Below are 20,190 nucleotides of genomic sequence, written 5' to 3' on the forward strand. Positions count from 1 at the left end.
GAGGTGGCTTCAAAGGGTTGATAAGGATGGAAGTATATTAGCATCTTTCTTCCACTAGAGAAGATATATACAATGCCACAATAACACATCCATAACTGCATTTTAATGTATTATATCCCAAAGGTATTAACCCTAATTCAATAACATTTAACTTAATTCAATAAATGTTATCTTAATTCCATAAGGATTGTTCAGGATATTGTCATTTTGTCACAGGTACATCTACACTGCAATTTAGGGTGTGTTATTTAGGGTATGTCTACAGCACGAATGAAGGTGCAATTGTAGCATGGGTAGGCATACTCACACTAGCTTTAATCTAGCTCAGATGAGTAAAAATAGTAGTGGAGATGTGGTGTCATGGATTCCGCTGTGCGTCAACCACCAGAATATTTTCCCAGGGTCCCTGGTGGACTTGTACTGTGGCAGCTAGCCCATGGTGAAGCCCTTGCCACCACATCTTCACTACAATTGGTACCTGCATTAGATAGATTAAAGCTACCACAAGTATACCTACCAGCACTACAATCACACATTCAATTGCAGGGTAGACAGACCTAGGTAACCCTCAGGAATAAGTCTTGGGGAAGAGAACTTGCTGACTGTGGGTCCAATACTGTATACTTCCTCATATAACTTTACTCACACATGAAGATAAGTGTGGAAGGTTTTGCATCCTTGGGCTTTAATACTGTTTTATTTGTTAGGGGTTTTTTGTCATTGAACTATTCAGTCAGTCTCCAGACTGTAAACTGGATGTGCTTTAGAAAAAGGGTACTCAAATAGGCATTTAAAATATTAAATATTTGAAATTATTACATGCATAATGTGTGCTCCTACCAGCTGGGCCTGTGCTCTTCCCCAGGTAAGAAAAGGCAAGCTGGGTCAATATTTGGATGGGTGGCTTCCAAAACAAAAAACTCTTGGTACTGCATGAAGTAGTGTTTGTGATTCAATATGTGGCACTCTTCTGTTTCAGCTGTCACTTGAATCCACAACCCATCATATTGCTAGGAGGGGTTCTGTGCTGCTGGAGGGACTACAAGATGCAGACCTAATGTTGTGACTACTTGTGGTCATTAAAGCTCTCCAGATGCTTTAGTAGTTGTAATAGTAGCAAGCCCACCAGGCCTGAACTCAGATCAGGGCCCTATTATGCTAATCACTGTACAAACACTGAGACATAACTCCTGCTCCAAAGAGCTTGCAGTCTAAATAGAAAAGACAGAACAAGCATCAAAGTAACTTCCCTACAGTCACAAAGGTGGGGATTGAATCTGTCTCTGGCAAATGCTCTAGGCACTGGACCCAATGACCTTTCTAAGAGTGTAGCTGATGTTAAATGTGAGGACCCGGACAAATTCCAGTTTAAGTAATTGCATCCTGCTTAGCACAATTTCAGTAAAGGAAGAAATTATTCCTGTATATTTCAAGAGTTGTGGGATCCTTCCTCATGGAAGGTGATATATAATATTATTTATTATTATTGACCCTAAATATATATTGGCCAGGAAATTAGAATATATATTGGCCAAGAGATTTTTTTTTAAAGGAAGAAAGAAGTCTATTTCAGGCTCTCTAATAAGCAAGATGTATTTTATACCCATTTTATACCATTTTTGATGGTTTAATGAAACATGAAAATTAAATATAAACATCAATATTCTAATAATATTAAACTAAGAAACAGGATGAAGCCTGACACTTCTTTTTTAACTAATGTCACGGTGCCTTTTAGCTTTACATAATGCCATGGTTTAAGGAACGAGCACTGGCTTTAATTGAATTTCCTGGGTTTTGTCATTTTGTGAAGTGATATGAAACACTGAAAACTCTGAAAATGGACCACCTATTGCTTTTCTGTTTCAGTACCAGGACAATGATTCCACCAGGGGAATGTCTGTATGCTGGGAGGAAAAGGAGGAAACCCGTTCAGAAACAGTTAAGTATCATATTCAACTATGCCTCCCTCTGCGTGGATATGGTACAAGGGAGACAAGCTGCAGGGAGTCCCTTCCTTCCACAGTGCACCCACACAGGAGAGGCTTAATCTGTCTCCCCACAGTGGGAAGTACAAGCTTGGCAGGATGGCTAGTTTATCTGTTAGTGCTGTCTGGCCCCAGAAAGAGTGTTTCTGGGCAGAGCATGGGGGAGGCCCTGACCCTTCCCCTTAAACTCCACCTAGGCTGGCTGTGTGGGGGGAATGCTGTTGCAGGTTTTAAAGCTGTAACAAGAACTGCTCTCTACCACGTTCTCCCCAGTGCTAAGGAGGCGTTATGCCTTTCAAAGGACTCAGTGTCTCCTGACACCAATGCCCTGGCAATGGCCTTCCTATCCTTTCCCTAACATGGCTCAGCCTTGTATGCGGCATAACTGAACCAAAAATTTATTTGGTTTGAAAATTGAAAATTTATAATTTTAATATAATTATTAAATTGAATTATATAATATAATTGGTTTGAAAATTGAAATTTATAATTGAAATTGAAAATTATATGAGTTTGAAAATTGAACATATTATGGGTTAATTTAACTAAATGAAACAATTAATTGGTGAGTGGCACTTTTTGAATAAAGAATAAATAATTTTTCAGATAATTATTTTATTAGATCATTTTAATTATAAGGAGACTTGAATCTAAGTTTTGTGCAAGGAGTGCAGGAACAAAAGCACTGTGAAGTAACAGGATGGCTTGAAATGCAAGGAAGGAAAGGTCATTATCATTCAAATATGAAATGGTTTCCAGATGCCCCAAACCACTCAGTGAAATAAATGTTTTTATTATAATGATCCCTGCATCTTTTGTGTTGTACCATGTAATTGTAAAACCAACTATATTTTTGGTATTTTTCAGAGTTATAAATACAAACTAGCATTGATGGGCATGGTACTACAATTAAGGATCATTAAAATGAAGCTCCCTCTTTCCAGTTGCTCATAACATCTTAAAGCTAGACCATTTGGGCTAACATTTTATGTTTGGTCTAAAGGGGAGTATTTTTGAAGGTTTGAGCAACATCTATTGAGCTGTTTTGGAGTTAGGTGAACAACTTGTTTCCACTTAGAAAAATCTCGCAAATGCAAGTACATTGTGGTGGATAAGAAAATGCACAAAAATAATGGACTAAGAAGTTATGGATCCTACAATCACTGTAACTTGGCTCTCAGACATATAATATTTTGTTCTACTGTGTATGTAAGCTTTAAGTTTGGCCCTCATCCTATAAACATGAACTCAATGTGTCCACTTACATACATGAAGTTAAGTATGTGCATGATTGTTTGCATGGTCTGGGCCTTAGTGTTCAAGGAGGCAGAATTACAGTTGCTGTGGAAACTTGTAACTTTGAATTTTGTGGTTCCATGGCTTCCCTAGAGATTTATGTGCTATCCAAAGGTACAGCTGTATGACTTACTTGGTTTCTCTAGAAGTGGATGTTCAGATAAGCAAGATAGCTAAGAATAGCACTCTGCTAACAGAGGGAGTAGATGTTCTCAGGAATCTTGGGTGAAATCCTGGCTCCAAGTATCAGTGGCAAATCTCCCATTGACTTCAATGGGGACAGAATTTTCCCCCTTGCAGGGTGGAAAGTGATTCTGCCTTGAAAATACATTTGCTATAGGATTTCATTCCAGATACCTGTGCATGCATTTTAGGCAGCCAGGGCAGCAGTAAGACGGATTCAGAAACTTGACTCTGGATAAAATATGGTGGGGGGAGGGATAGCTCAGTGGTTTGCACATTGGCCAGCTAAACCTAGCATTGTGAGCTCAATCCTTGAGGGAGCCACTTAGGGATCTGGGGCAAAAAATCAGTACTTGGTCCTGCTAGTGAAGGCCGGGGGCTGGATTCAATGACCTTTCAGGGTCCCTTCCAGCTCTATGAGATAGGTATATCTCCATATTTAAAAAAAAAAAAAAAAGTGTACACCTGCCCTATTGTAGGCAGCCCTCACTTTCCAGTGTGATGTTATTTATGATTTAATCAGGATCATTTTTCAGTCTATGGCAGTGTCTGTCTCTTCCTCAAAGCTTGTCTGTCTGTGGACCTGGTCGTTGGTGTGTGAAGCTCTTCATGTGTTCTCTGCTATTCAGGAACATACTCTGATCTTAAAGACCTTGAATGAAAATGCTGTACTGGTACTTCTGGTGCCCAGAGCCTCTTTCAGGATCTGCGTCTTTCATTTCTTTCACACAGACAGAATGCATTGGCACTCCAGGACTCTGAGGTAGGAGAACAGGCAGTCCTTGTTCTGCCATGGGTTTTTCACATTCCCTTGGTCCTCTGTGCGAGGAATCAGGGTCTGCAGCAGAGCCAATCTTCAGGCAACCTAATAAGCATGGCTGGCCTGTAATAGGTTGTCTGATTGGTTGCAGCCCCATACTGGTTGGAAGAGTCAGCAGACCAGCTTGTAAGCCCAGCAGTAGCTTGTTGTTTAGTGGCTGCTCAAAGCATTTGTGCTTGACTGTGATAGCTCCAGCCTTGCCTCACTGCAGGTAACCCAGTTCTGACACTCAGCTCTGGTTCCTGACCTCTGACCCTTGGCTCTGGCTTTAGACTCTGGTTCTGAACGTGGGCTCTGACTGCAGCAGTGATCCATGGCTCTAATTCTTTACTACTGACTCCTGTTCTACCCACTAGAGATTGCTCCTGCCCTGACACTAGGCATGACCACCCACATCCCAGTCACATGACACTGCTCTCTGGGGTGGAAGAAGTCATGGCTATGGGGCTAGAGGAGGCTCTGGTGATAGGGTTTACTCCATCTGAAGTGGCATGGGCCTACAACAGGAAGCTAAAAGTCCTTCCAAATAAATAAATTAACAACAACAACAACAACAAAAAAGAGAGAGAGGTATGGGACCACACAATGTAGGATTATGGGGTCTTGGTGAGAATTTTCCTTAGTTACTCAGCTGAGTTTTAAAATGCCCAGGCAAGGTTTATTTCTTCTTTTACTCATTTCCAAAGACCTGCTCAAACTCTAGGTAATCTAGGAGATTCAGTGTCACATGGGGAGAGCAGAACAATAACTTAGTTCCTGCTAGAGAGACACGATGGAAAAGGTACTCATTATATATATTAATTTCTAAGACTTCTTGCAGTTGTTGGCCTACACTGGACCTCAAACAAGTTGGTTTCTTCCTTCCTTCTTGTGCCCAGGATCCCTCCCGGGGGTGAGGAGGGGAGTATGGAGTTCTCCTGGATACATATCTGCACAACCCCATCAATATGGCTCACATTCACCAAGATGATGATAGTGGTAGCTGCTGCTTTCAGGCTGAAAGGTCTGACTGAGGTGCTCGCTTCTGCCACAAAGTCATACACAGCTCAGTAGCTCAGGATTGCCAGACCACAGAGGATACATTGTAACTGCCAAAAAAAGCTGTGTTCTTAATTCGGGTTACCTTCCTTGCATTAGCTAACTTGGATTAAAACAGCAGTGAAGACATGGCATCTCATCTTTTAACTCGGGTTATCAGCTCAAATTAAAGCCCATAGCAAGCCTGGGGTGGAATTTGACCTGCTAACTTGAGTTAAAAGCTGAGTTGCTTTGTCTTGACTGCTATTTTAATAGGAGTTAGTTAGCTTTAGTTAAGAATACACCATTCATTTGCAGTGAAGACATGCCCAGCATGTTCCAGTCATTCCCTCACCCCCACTAACCTCCTTTAATCACCGGCATGCCCCTAAACCAGGAGCTGCAAGGGAATCAGTACAGAGCCATGTGCACTGGGAAAATTCCTCCAGCTACTATTCTGCACCACTTACAGCCTCTGAATGCTGCTGAATTGACAGAAAGGGGCTGTAGCAGAGGCCAGATCTGGCTTTCTGTGGGGGTTTTTAAGCCAGTGTTTGAAAAATTTACCTCTCGCATATTAGCCTGAGGAATAAGCCTATTAGTTAGGGCAAAAAGTGTCTGTACTACCACACCATACCAAAGCCACTCTCCCAGGTATTTAAAGGGATAAAGCAATTGTGTACTGCTTACAGTGCATTATATTTAACTGCAATGTTGTTAACCCTCTTTCCATGTAATATATTTTGAATATTGTTTATTAGACTTTCTTTCCTCTCTGGCCTCACTTCATGGTTTCTTTTGTTTCATTTTTATAATAGAACATGATCTTGACCTGTGTTGTTTTCAGTATGTTTTTTTCTCTCTCCCTTCCACTTGTTCTCCCATCATATTTCAAATTAGGTATGGCAGTTGGGCTTGCAGGTAGAGCTGGTCAGAAAATGGGGAAGAGAAGGGTGGGTTTTTCAATGGAAAATATCAGAGGAAACAGTTTTGTTTCATTTTTTGTCAATACTTTCCACAGAATTTTTTGACATTTTGTTGAAAATGGAAGAAATTTTCAGTTGCTGAAAACCAAAAATGTATTTGGTTTGGGGGGGGGGGTTCAGTTTTCTGATGAAAAATGGAAAATATTCAAGGAAAACAGATGCTGTCTATGAAAATGTTTGTTTAGTGGAAACCCCAATTTTCCATTTGAGGACAAAAAATGGATGAAAAATGTTGACCTGCCCCTGTTCTGTGTATTCTCTCTCCTGAATTGATTTCCCTCAGGGATTCACCTGATTTTTCATTAGGGGTAAGAATATCCCACTCTGCTAGGCTGGGTAGGAGTCTGGAATCTTTGAGAGGTTTCACAGCATCATTCTCTGGGAAGGCAAGAGGAGACAGATAGGGATAGGGGTTGCCCCCTTACAGAATGAGTAGGATTTTTGGTCCCCCCACAAAAGAAACCAGTGGATCCCAGGGGATCTATAGAAGCTGGCTGTATGGAAGCCCTGTCTCTCTGCCTCCTGTCAGCTGATGATCCTAGAACTACCTCTTAAATCGGGGTACCACAGAATGGTTAATAGGTTAATGTGGCCTCCTATTACATTAAATTAAGCAGAAACTTATCATGGGTTTGGTTGGGGGGCAATCAGCAGCAGGTGTAGACAACCCTCATGGGGAGGTTTGGAAGGGTCATCAGGTGCTGGAGGAACATGCTGAAGACCTGCACAATCTGGGGTCTGCTATGTTTCAGTCCCCTTCTCCCACTGAGGTAATGGAGACCATCTGTCCCTACTTTTGCTGGGCCCCAGCTCTTCTATATCTGGTTCAGTTCTTCCTGCATATGTGCAAATCAGTCACAAACCCCAGCTGCTCTCCTGTTCCAGACAAACCCTGTTAAGGGTAGTCATTTACAGCACCAGTTCAAGCACCAGGAACCAGGTCTGGTCAAAAGTTTCCCATCAAAATGTTTTTTTTAGCCAGAAAATTGGATTTTGAAATAAAGGAATTTTTGTTGCACAGTGCCTGCTTTCTGTGCGAAATTCTAACTTTTCATTGAAAAATCAAAAAATTTTCAGCCTCAAGCCCAAAAGCTTTGGGCCAAAATGCAAAAACTTTTATTTGGAAATGCCATTGTGATGCTTCATGGGAGTTGTTCAAATGCCTCATACACCTGTTCTCCTCTATGGGACTGGCACCCCAGCCTTGAACACTTGTAAAACACTTTGTGTCCCAACTCAAAAGTTCTTATAACATTTTACCATCATTTAAAGTAACATCACAATTGTCCTAGCTTGGCACAAAACTTACAGCTGCTCCAGCCCACATCAGTTCAGTCAGAATCATTTCAGTGCTAATATACACATAAACCTCAAAAGGGGCAGCTGCTCTGGGTTTGTTAGTTTTCATTTATAAGGCCCTTTGTGGCTTAGCCCTGCCCTTCTTAGCATAATTTCTTATATGATATCAAGTAGCTGACCCTCACCTCTGCTCTGCCACTGATGCCATTTTGGCCCTTAATCCATTTGCCCTCAAACACCTTTGAGCTTTGTGCTATGCCACCCCTTACATTTGGGAAGGGTTGCTACTAAAAATCTGCAAAGCCACTGTATTATCCTCTTTGAAATTCACCTCTGCCATGATGCCATGATACCTAAGTAATGCCTAGTCATGGCTAGGCAGCTGCAAGTGCTGTTTAGTATGCTAACCATAATTGTCTAATAACTATTACTCTGTGCTATATTCCTCAGATTGTTGTATCTCGTCTTCCCCATTTTTTAAAGACAGTACACCATATTAAAAGATTAGAGTGTTTTATTTAGCTCTTTAACTCTTTTTATAGCCTAGCACATTTTTTAAAATGTATTCACAAACTTTTTAAAATATCAACTCATCTCCACCTAATGAAAAACAGACTACAGAGGGAAGGGAGTTGTGCCTGGAATTGTGGGATAGATATCGCACTCCACAGGCATAGCAACAGTTGGAGGAACTGACTTGTGTAGATACACTGCAGTGCAGGAGAGGATTTACCATGAAACAAACTGTGCCGAGGCACAGGGCCCCCAATGATGGGGGGCCCCAAAATGCAGGACAAATATCTGCCAACCTGCCCCCGAGTCCCGGCCGGCAGCGCAGCAGGGCTCAGGCAGGCAGGCTGCCTGCATGCCATGGCCAGTGGCTCCACACCGCTTCCGGAAGTGGCTGGCTGCTGGTATGTCTCTGCGCACCCCTGGCAGGCAGGGGAGGCGGCTCCGCAGAGACGTGCCAGCAGCAGGGCTAAGGCAGCTCCCAGAAGTAGCCGGCATGTCCCTGCGGCCCCAGGGAGGGAGGGCTGGGGTGTCTCTGCGTGCTGCCCCCTCCCTAAGCACCGACTCCCCAGCTCTCATTGGCCGGGAACTGCAGCCAATAGGCGCTGCAGGGGCAGTGCCTGCAGGCAGCAGCACGTGGAGACACCCTGCTCCCCTCCCTCCCTCCAACTAGGAGCCACTGCCAGAGGGGTGTGTGTGCTGGTCACTTTGAGAGCCACGCTGCCCGAAGTAAGCTCTGTCCCCCTGGGCCCCTCCCACACCCCAACCCCCTGCCCCAACCCAGAGCCTGCACCCAAACTTCCTTCCAGAGCCCACCCCCCGTACCCTCCCCTGCACCCCATGCCCAGGGGCCCCGGCCAACTGGGGGGGACCTGAAGGGGCCCAGAAAAAATCCACCACCAGGCAGTGGAAGCCCGGAGCCCCGTCCACCTGGCAGGCGGAGCAGGGGAAGTCACCACACCCCAATCCCATTCTGCAGCAGCAACGCCAGGCAGATGGTCAGGGCGAGGGAAGCCCCTCCCAGTGCCCCCGACCCCACTCACCGGCAGAAGCCGTGGGATGGGGGAAGCCCCCCCCAGTGGCCCCTACTCTGTCCCCATCCCTGTCTGAACCCACAGAATGGGGGAAGCCCCCTGAACTCATGTCACCCGACCCCAACCCTGGCAGAAGCCGCCGGGTGGGGGAAGCCCCAGCACCCCCCGCAACCCTGTCCCTGGCAGAAGCTACAGGGCGGCAGGGGAAGCCCCCAGTGCCTGACTTCACTCTCTGGCAAAAGCACCAGGTGGGGCAGGAGAAGCCCCAGCGCCCCAACCCGGGTCCCCCGCAGAAGAGCAGGGGGTGGCGGGGGAAGCCCCAACACCTGAACCCCTGCTGTGGCCCTGGGACTGGAGGAGCTCTCACTCCCTGCTGCAGTCCAGGACCAAGGCCGCAGTGTAGTCACAGTGTGTGTGTGCTGGGCAGAAAGTAGCAAATGGGTTGCAGAGTCGCAGTGGGGCGCAAAATGTGGGGACTCTGATAGAAGTGGGGTGCCTCAGGGAAGGGGCAGAAAGGGGTGGAGCTGTGGGCAGGGCCGCAGGCAGAAGGGGGGGAATGGGGGAGGGACCACAGGTGGAAGGGATGGAGAGGGGCCCCCCACTTGCTCTGGCCCAGGGGCCCAGGAAACCTTAATCTGCCTCTGGCCCGGGCTCAAGCAATTTTTTAACTCTCATAACTGATGCAGCAAGCCCAAAGGCATTGGGGTTATGAACTACAAAGCCTAGAGGTGCCGGGGCTCAGCCCTGGCAAGCCCTGGCGCAAATTAAGCACTACAGTTACCTCAGTCCATACCTCTCTGTCACTCCAGTCTAACAGAGCAGCTATGGTTTTAGAATAAGATCACATAATTTCTATTTCCAATGTGCTATTCTTGACCATTTTTTACCCACTGCACTCCAGTCAAATCAAGCACCCTTTTACTGGGACTCATTTTATTTCTTCCTCACTCCATTGCTGCCTTACTTCAGAGATCAAGATAGGGTAAGTGTCTACATTGTGGTCTTTGGTCTGTGATATAGGAATATTAGATGTAACATTTTGTAATTTTTTCACTGTTTCTCATTCCTTGGTGTCAGGGTGAGTATGGCTAGCTCATAAGTTAATATTGCCCGGTATTTACATCAGCTGCTGAAAAAACATCTAACTCTGGGACATGAGACAGAATGTTCCTCCCTCTTCATTAATTGCCTAATTTGTTTGATATTGTCTCTCTCTCTTTAAATGTAGATATTTACTAAGCACCAGTCACAGCTGTACTACTGCAGGTGCTTGAAAGCAACTCCATTACCTGTTTCAGTTGCATTTATTTTTACCATTTCCTTTTTAACACACACACCCCAACACACATAACAAAAACTGTGTTAAAAGAACATTATTAAAGATACAAAATCAACCATTCAAAAAATTAGGGAATATCAGATTTACAGCTGCCCATGCAACCTTAATTCAGCCCCTTTGTGTGTTCATTATGATAATCTTTAATTACTTGGTCCAATACTGTTTTTTCCCATGGAACCTCTGACTTTTTCACTCTATAGGATGGATTTACAAGGGGGCAGAATTAAGAACTCTTGACTATGAAACCTAAATAATCTTCTTTTAACATAGTTGTTTGTGTGCAATTATTTATTCTTTTGAGAAAAGTATTATTTTCGTTGGGGTGGTTTTGACTGGGCAGTTTTTTATATATTTGGGTTTTAATTTTTGTTTGAACATTTTAATTATTGTAAAGTGCCTTGTGTAAAAAGCATATTGTGGGCCCTGCTAGAGAGCCTGTGTGCATCTGCAGCAGTGTATGGAGGCTGTAAAAGGCTAGAGAGTTCCTCCAGGGAGGCACTGTGTACTGCTGCAAGATGCCCTGCAGTGTTCTCTGGCCAGATATGAGCCCTGGCATAGGTGCAGGTGGTCCTTCCATTCTGTCATGCTTTATTAAATATTAAAGAGATTAAAATCTCCATGAAACTATCCTATGGATATTGCAATGTCCAAAGAAAGGAGAATTTATGTTCTGAGGAGATAAGCCTGATTGTAACCCCTGCCACCGCTGACGCAGATTGCAAAGGTGCGAGGAATGTCATTTGTAGGTATCTGAAGAGTTCTTGCTCTTGGCAACAGAATAACTCCTCATGTTATTCCCTGGCCCTCCTCTGCTTGCCAGTACAGAGATCCTTTCCTTAACCATCCTCTGTCCTCAGGATCCCTAGATGTTCTAGTACTTCCATGCTTTGAAATGTTCCTGGGTACACCCACTAGATGAAACAGAGTTTCCCTCTGCATCTCCCCGACCCCACCCCCAACCCCACTGCGCACTACATGGATGACAAAGTATTTTCTGACATGCACTGGAAAGTGGGGATAGCACATCTTTTTCCCACCACTCCTGAGACAGGATCGTGGGTGGAAGACCTTGCCTCTTCACCTGTTCCCCATTCTTGGGAGGGTGATGGGGAGGCCGCCTTTTCACCTCTTGATCCAGGAAAAAAATGCTTTAGAGCAAGGAGTAAGGAGGACCCAATCTTGCTCAGGGACAGCAACACATAAACAAGATGTGTGCATCACCAATGCTTTCCCCCTTCCCACTGCCAAACCCTACCCCTACAAACCCCAGCTGCCCTCTGTCTGACAGACCCCTGAAACACACCGTTGGCAAGCCACTCAATCCTGGGAAGGCATTTTACAATTGGTGGAATCATGGCTTGTCACTGGAGATAGTTCAGTTTTAAAAACAAACAAGAAACAGATAGTGGCCCAAATTCTGCACTCGTATGTGGAAGTTCAATAGAATCTGCCTGTATATGTCCAAGAGCAGATTTTGGTCCACTTATTCAGGTCCACTTATTCAAAACAAATTAATGTGTAAAAATTGCAGCACTTTGTTTAGTTACTGAGACTGCCTTACACATTGGCAGAATTGTATCGGAAGCACTACATGTGTTTAAGGGGAATGTAACTTACACATCACCTCTAAATTTGTCCCTGTGATTAATCTAAGTTGGCATAACATACACAGTGAGGGGACTGGACTTAGTCCAGACTTCTTGGGTTTGCTTAGACTTGCCTCTGAATTTGGTCCTCAAACGCCCCCCGTTCACCTTCTTGATACCTGACCTTTCAATCTGGCAAGTCAGGGTGTGCAGAGGTTGTATTATCTTTTAATGATAACATATTAATTGTAATATCTTTGCAGAAGTGAGAAGAGTTATGTTTGTAACAAAGTGGGTTGTGCATGTTTACAGCCCTTATGTGCAGAGTATATGTGTGTTCTTGGGGTCTGTATCCCAAATAAGGAAAGCATTAAGGGGTAGGAAATCTTTAGTTTTTGTTAGGAAAATGAATGTGAGTGCATTAGGAAATGTCAAGAATGGTATCAGAATCTTAACTGAGAATTTAATTACTTTTTATGTGCTTTGTAATTGCAAAGATAATTGATCAATTCTATGTTTTATACTGTAGGAGTACATATTACAATCCCTTTGTCAGCTGAGATCATTAGAGAAGGAAGTCTTACATTCTTATCTGTTGCTTCATTCCCCATTGATGACTGAATAATTTAAAAAAAAGAAGAACAGGAGTACTTGTGGCACCTTAGAGACTAACAAATTTATTAGAGCATAAGCTTTCGTGGACGTGGGCTGTAGTCCACAAAAGCTTATGCTCTAATAAATTTGTTAGTCTCTAAGGTGCCACAAGTACTCCTGTTCTTCTTTTTGCGGATACAGACTAACACGGCTGTTACTCTGAAACCTGAATAATTTTATTAAACTAAAAACCTTTCTTCTCTATTACAGTAAACATGTTTTGTATAATGAAGAAGGAAAATGAAGAATGGTTACATTTTAAATAACTTTATGGATTCATTTACCTAAAGATAATGTACATGTTTCTATGATTAACTAATAGCAAATAGTGTATCAATTTCCCTGTATGCAGGTATAATGAATGATTAACAATACTTTTTCCCACCACAGAAGGCCTGCCATTGGGAATGAAAAGTCTAATCCTTCTAAGAGACATAGGGACCGTTTGAATGCTGAATTAGATCATCTGGCCAGCCTCCTGCCTTTCCCACCTGACATAATATCTAAGTTGGACAAACTTTCTGTCTTGCGCCTTAGTGTCAGCTATCTCCGAGTCAAAAGCTTCTTTCAGGGTAAGTCTCTTAAATATATCAAACACTTCAGTGAGGTTAAAGTGATACTGTTAACTTAAACATATTTTTCCACTTGTTTGCTTTGTGCATAGGAAGGACACCACTTTGAGTATAATCAGTTTCCTCTGTTACAGGTTTTTCAAACAATGATGGGATAAAAATGTATTTTAGAAAATAGGAAAATGCAATTATAAAATCACAAAAAATTGGCAGGGAGACTCAGGGGCACATGCAATATCTGAAACTACTTTCAACTCATTTTTTGAAATTGACTAGATGTCAGGGTGATAGTATCCTTTTTAGTATGTTGTACAAGTTAAGCAACAGCTATATGGTGACATTATCTGCATTTACTGTATGCCTATCAGGAAAGAGACCTGGATGAGGGGCCAAAGGGATCACTTTCTTTCAGGAGAAGTGAAATCTGAAATCTCAAGTGTTGACTAAAGCCATAATGGGCTGCACTTTGTTTTTATAGTTGTCTGGCACACCGTATAATCAAAGCCAAATGTGTACATGTGGATGTCCACAATAAGAATTCTTCCGAATTTGCAGACAGTTCTAGTTTCTTCTGTTCATGAAGTGTTTGGGTATTTCACCATCAGAAAATATTACATACAGAAGTTGGAATATAACAATGTTGGCCTGCCAAGAAATGTTACTCTTAAAACCCAGGGAAATAAAGCATGTGCCTCTGTTGCCTGCTATTCATCAAATTATCTTCTACTGCTTATAGTAAGTCAATAATGCAGAAACTAAAAAGTGAACATCAGTGAGTACTGGAATAATCATTTTTAACTGAATCTTTGAGTTCCCCACTACATGCCAATAGACAATTTCACCCTCATTTCTTTCTATTCCTAGCTGTTTTTAATTTTATATCCTGGCAGATCTCTTTCTGGGAATCTAAGGTGCCTGAGAAATACCAAGTTAATACTTCTTCTATTGAAATCATGGCTGATTGTGTCAGGAAGCTTATGGTCATGAAAGATATAATGGCCCAGATCATCACTCCTAGATTTTGCAAATGAATCCCCCCACTCCAACCGTGACATGTGAAAGGCAAGTCTTTGGCATCTTCTCTTAGCAGAGTCTCCTCTGTGGGATCATGGGGACATGGTGGAGACTGGGTGGGCCAGGAAAAGGAGCAAGTGGACTAGGTGTAGGGATAAGTGGATGCACACCTTTTCCCCCTCCCTCCCTGCAGAGAAACCTCAGAAGATATTATGGCACCAGGCCATCTTACATTTTCCACAGAGCCTCCTCCACAGGTGTTCCAGGACAGGAAGGTAGAGGATCCAGAGCCAATCCAGCCATACGGGACCTCTGCATGGCTCTGCCAGGTTTGAGGGCAAGGCAAACCCCACACCTTCAATGGTATGATGCGGAGAGATCTCCAGGAGGGAATCCTCGTGCAGATTTGCTCTCCCACAACCCCTTCTGGCAGGTTTTCAGCACAAGGGGATGATCTGGGCCATTATTTTGTCCCTGGTGGTTGGAAAACCAGGATAAATCATTTAGATAAAAGCAGTTTTGGAAATCAGGAAGGGAAATAGCACTCCTTAACAGGGTTTAATTGCTTTGTGTCTGCTTGTTGCCAGATCTTCAAAGTCAGGATTTCCCAGACCTGGGAGTTAATATCGATAGCACCACTATTTTTCACCAGAGATCTCCTTTGAGACTCTATATTAAGTATTCTATGCATAAGCAGATGTTGACAACGCTCTTTTGGGAATCTTTGGCTGGTATAAAGGGAAATTTATTAAATTCAATAGAGAGACTACTTTTTCAGGTCCTGTCTTCAACTGCAAATGCCTATTACCTAAGAAAACTTAGGCACATGTCGAGTGAAGGGGAGAGAAGCAGTCTTTCAGGCAACCGGGTCCCTAACCAATTAGGACTTCATGGATTAGCACTAACACCTTGAATTCCATTTCCAAACATGTAGGAATCCAGTGCAGATCCCAAGGCTCTGGTCTAATGTGTTCCATGCATGAAACTCTGCTTAATAATTAGGCTGAAACATGCTACAAAACATCAGTTTCTGGGTGGTCTCAACTTGGTATCCCGTGCAGAATACATTACAGCAGACTAGTCATGAGGTGACAAAGGTTCAGCTAACTGTGGTGAGGTCCGCATTGGAGAGATGATCACACCCATCTCACCTTGCACAGCTGAAGGAAAGTGCCCTTGGCAATGGTGACAATGGGGTATCCAGGATCTAATAAAATTTGTAGGCTGTGCTCATCTGTTATAAATGGTGGCTGAACTCCCTCCATGTGGGGCACTGATAAAATCTGTGCCAGTTCCACCAGATGCTTACCTCAACCCACCAATATTATCATGGTATTATCCAAATTAAGTTTCAGTCCTCTTCCCTGCCCCAAGTTCAATATAGAGACTATGCTATTTGTTCTTTTTTTTCCTAGTTGGGTTAGACATGATAGACCTGGGTGTCACCTGCAAATTGCATACATGGCAGCCCATGGGGCAGAGGAAAAATTGACCACAAATATTCTCTAGGTTCCTTCAGAAAGATCAGAATGGACCCATTCCAGCAGTTCCACTGACCCCTTTTAGGGATTGCAGGTGGGTTGACAAACCCTCATGATTAACTGTACCAAAGGCTGGTGACAGATCTAAAAGAATCATGAATGTCACTTTATCTTTGCCCACTGCTAGAACAGCTAATCCTAATGGAGCAGGGACTGCCTTTTTATTACATATTTGTACTGCACCTGGCACAATAGGCTATAATCCTGATGAGGGCCTCAAGGCAAAATCACAATACAAACAACAAAAATAACAATAATTTTCTATCCCATTCCCTAGCATATAACCTGATTGTCTGGGGTCAAGGAAATTTGAGAACTAAAACTTTCCCAAAAAATGAGACTATACTTAGCCAGACTGGCAGTTTGAAGAGCTGTTTGGTTTTCCTACTCAGTGGACTCAATAGCTGAGAACTACTAACACCTTGTCCTCCTTCCCCCATGTGGAAAATACTGACTGTCTTCACTAACACTGGATCCAGTACTTCTCTTGGTGCCTTCAGCAGCCAGGAAGGATAAGGATCCATCTCACGAGTTGGAGCTTGAAGCTGCTACAGCATCTACATAATCTCAGTGGACAGTACTGATGGAAAATCAAGCAGAACAGTCTCATTGATTGTCCCATTGAGACACTGCTCTGTTTCATGGCAGTAGACAGCTCAGTCCACATTGGAGTGGTTTTCTCTGCAAAATAATGCAACCTTTCTGCCAGGTGGAGCCGGCAGCAATCAGGGCCAGGTTCAATATCTAAGGGTTCCTTTTCAACAATACAACACAGAACTGGCTTGAGCCCCCACCCAGTAACTGGGAAAATTACACACCATCCTTGGGCACCTCTGAGAGGCAAAACTTCCCCTCTCGCAAGCATAGAATCTGTGTGTAGAAAAGAAACTTTTAATGAAAGGAGAGAAGTCACCCAACATTAATTAGGGAAAATGCCGCAAGCAGGATTCATAAACATAAAACTGTGAGCAGGACACCCCCCCAGAGTGCGTGGGGCAGAGTCTTCTGCCTCATGTTCTTGAGTTCTACAACCAAAAGTTCCTTTACTGTGCCCCACTCTGCTTCCTCACCATGTTCTACTCACTGTGGTTGTCCTTGATCAGAGAGGACCCAGGTTTCAGAAGTGTATCTGTGGGAGTTCACCTCCCACCTGGGGAAGAAGACACCTGGCTCGCTCCATCATCTGAGCACTTGTTTTGACTGGCTGCTCTGCCGGCCACTGTTCCTCACTGCCTGGCCGCCCTGCTGTCTGCTGTTCCTCGCTGCCTCCCAGCAGCTGACTGTTTGCCACTTTCACCAGTTGCTCATGCTGGCCACCTGTCAGTCACCTGCTGCCACCTGCCTCTTTTCTGTGATCTCTGTAGGTCAGTCTCTTAGTGATTTTAGCCCTCAGCAGGCTGGGCAGAAACACTTGCCACACCACAAGTGATTTCAGCTCTCAGTGAGTACTTAACATAACAAAAAGGTTCCTAATGAAGCCTATTTAGCTCTATCTTTGAACAATGGGGAGGAACAGGCTAAACCATGCCAGGGACCCTTAGAGAGAGTCCACACCTCCTGGCTGAAACACCTGTCCCCACCCCTCTTACTTTCACAGGGGTCTGGCATTTGGGCCCCTGGCTTAATGAGGTCTTTTCATCTGAGGGTGACCCCCTCATTTGGGACAGAGTAAGTACAATTCTGCTCCCCTTCATTCGTACAATAAAGACAACATTGATAACAGCATTTCACTACCCCTGTATTCAGTACTAAAATGATTTGTAACCCAACACCAGCCAAATTTGATCACTTTAAGGAACACTGGTCTATCTGGTGGGTATCTAAGCAAAGTAGGTATGTTCATGTAATTACAGTTTGCTCCTGAAGTCTCTCCCCCTCCCAGCTAGCTGTCAGGGGAGAGTTTTTGCTTTCAATAACATGCAAATTCATCATACAGAGAAAAACTTGACTCTAGCTGAGTGGAGGCAGCTTGGATTCATGAAGCTTTCCACTACTCAGAATAGTTCTACCTGTGCAAGACCTTGCAGGTGCTGTGGTGGAAGTGAAGAAACCTCTTTGCCTCTTGTAGAGTCATGGCATCTCTATGTTGCAGTTGGTCAAACTTGGCACAAAACTGATGCGACCAGGGCTCTTGTTATCTCCATTCTCATTTAGTCTGTGAACAATGGTGAGCTGTACAGGCAAAGCTGATGGAGAGAACATCTAGAGGCCACAATGTAGCTAGTGAAGGGCAAATGATTACTATACAGTCCTGTCAATCTATTGATAGAGGGGTCAGTTGGATGAACATTTGCCCTCAAGGCTGCCTGGTAGGTTCATTGGTTTCATCAGTCTCAGAGGAATGGCTGTCAAAACAGGCCCTTTGCTCCATAAGGCTAGGAATCCTCCATCCTGAAAGTGAAGAAGACAGTGGTCAATCCATGACAGCCCTATTTCTTCAACCTCCTCTCTCAACTCAAACACCAGACCCCAGTAGTGCATGAAGTGAAAGCACAGAAACACATGTGGCTGTAGGAGGGAAGTGGGTGAGAGCTAGAGCAAGCAGCAGCTCCCGTTATGGCTGTCCACAGGATGAAAGGTTTTCCCAAATCTGCACCACTCCATTGAGAACAGTGGGGCATTGGGGGACCCTTCCATCCTCTGTTTCCACCATCAGCCCCCACCCCGCTCCAGCTTGCAGGCCACCTGTCAATTCTAATCACTTGGCTCTGTTCCACTCCACATGTCAGCACACAGCTCCCTGGAGCCCCTGCATTCATTCAGGAAGTGGTGGAAGGGCTGGAAAAGAAGAAATACAATCTGTAATTGAAACATTAAAGAGACAGTTATAAAAACAAACTCTAGAATTTTCTAGATTTAAAAAAATTAACCATTCTTTAAAGGTGAACTGCAAAGACAAACACACGTACTTTTTTCTGCCCATTCTCATCCCTTTATTATATGTGATGAAGACCTAATAATTTTTTCCTAAAAGAAAAGGGTGTGTGTGTGTGTTTGTTTATTTATTTATTTTTAATAAATAAGAAATGTCAGGCTCTGGAAGGGCTGTGCCAAACTTCAGGGACATGGAATCTCATATCATGTTCCAGATTGAATCCAGAGGTGTAGTTGCTGCTGTTATTCCAAAGAACAATCTCCTTCTCCTTCTCCTTCTCCTTCTCCTTCAGTTATTTGGCAGCTGGTCACCCATCACCCCTTTCAGTTTCCAGAGTGCCTCTTCCTTTCTCTTTCTCTTTCTCTTTCTCTTTCTCTTTCTCTTTCTGAACTCACGCTGGAGAACTTCTGTCCCCTTTCTACCTACCTACTGGCTTTACCTTTCTACCACTTGAACCCCAGTGGACTTTTCTGCTGTCTCAGCCACCCTTCTGCCTGAAACCATAAGGGGAACTGTGAACACCACCTGTGTGTGGCATCTCTTTCTCCCCAGGATCATGGGTGGCTAAAAGCAAAGGTGGTCTCCATTACATGCCTCTAAAACGTTCCTTGTCTCAAGGGACATCTCACATTCAAGGGACATCCAAAGTTACCTGCATTCCACAGACATTCGGTATCCCCTCACTTTTATTATTAATACTCATTTACACCAGAAATAAAGTATAATGCAATTGTGGTAACAGAAATAGTTCTTTATCCAAAAGGAAGAAATTGCCATTACTTTAAACTTCCTGCATGAATAGTATTTGTGCCCCTCGTATGAGGTCTTTGACACACTTTGTGACCTATATTTGAGTCTGGCAGGTAAAGAGGTATTCTCAATTACCTGTTTGGGAGGAGACAGAGAGACTCAGAAGACCGGAGTGGAGGAAGGAGTGACCAATTGCAGTATGGTTGATGAAGGCCTGAGATATTGATCTTTATAAATAAATAAATGGAGATATCCCATCTCCTAGAACTGGAAGGGACCTTGAAAGGTCATCAAGTCCAGCCCCCTGCCTTCACTAGCAGGACCAAGTACTGATTTTGCCCCAGATCCCTAAGTGGCCCCCTCAAGGATTGAACTGACAACCCTGGGTTTAGCAGGCCAATGCTCAAACCACTGAGCTATCCCTCACCCCCTTTGGGTGAGAACAGTAGCTGCCACTCATGTCTAGCATTGTATTAGGTTCCAGTTCTTCCTAGTTTGTTGATTTCTGTAGAAATAAGTCAGAATTTGATTTTTTAAGTACAAAATTTAGTTACAAAACCCCACCTCCCACCCCCAAATAAACAAAACAATAGCAAAAATTCACAACATTTAGACCCTCAGTTGACATAATAAAGGGACCCCAAAGGGCAGAAACTTAATACTTGTTCTATTTTGTAGTTCTTTAAATTAAAGGCTGATACTAAATTGGGAGGTATTTCAAACACC

General features: G+C 43.7%; 1 protein-coding gene and 1 long non-coding RNA gene across 3 annotated transcripts in view; one reads left to right on the forward strand and one right to left on the reverse strand.

Moving 5' to 3' along the window:
* Positions 1–20,190, forward strand: part of AHRR (aryl hydrocarbon receptor repressor) — a 134,337-nt gene that overhangs the window by 17,953 nt on the left and 96,194 nt on the right. The window contains exons 2-3 of one of the 2 annotated variants that reach the window (XM_065584115.1): positions 1,870–1,941; positions 13,103–13,284. In XM_065584115.1, the coding sequence (XP_065440187.1) occupies positions 1,880–1,941; positions 13,103–13,284 (244 nt within the window). In that variant the 5' untranslated portion in view covers positions 1,870–1,879. Of the gene's footprint in view, positions 1–1,840; positions 1,942–13,102; positions 13,285–20,190 lie in introns of those variants that run through there. The other variant, XM_005296530.5, reaches the window with a different exon arrangement.
* Positions 16,717–18,645, reverse strand: LOC135981463 (uncharacterized). Its single transcript, XR_010598486.1, has 2 exons — positions 18,525–18,645; positions 16,717–18,230 (listed from the first exon to the last, which is right to left on the reverse strand). It is a non-coding gene; the product is annotated as an uncharacterized LOC135981463 (long non-coding RNA).

Source organism: Chrysemys picta, chromosome 2 (assembly GCF_011386835.1).
Source record: "Chrysemys picta bellii isolate R12L10 chromosome 2, ASM1138683v2, whole genome shotgun sequence".
NCBI lineage: Eukaryota > Metazoa > Chordata > Testudines > Emydidae > Chrysemys > Chrysemys picta.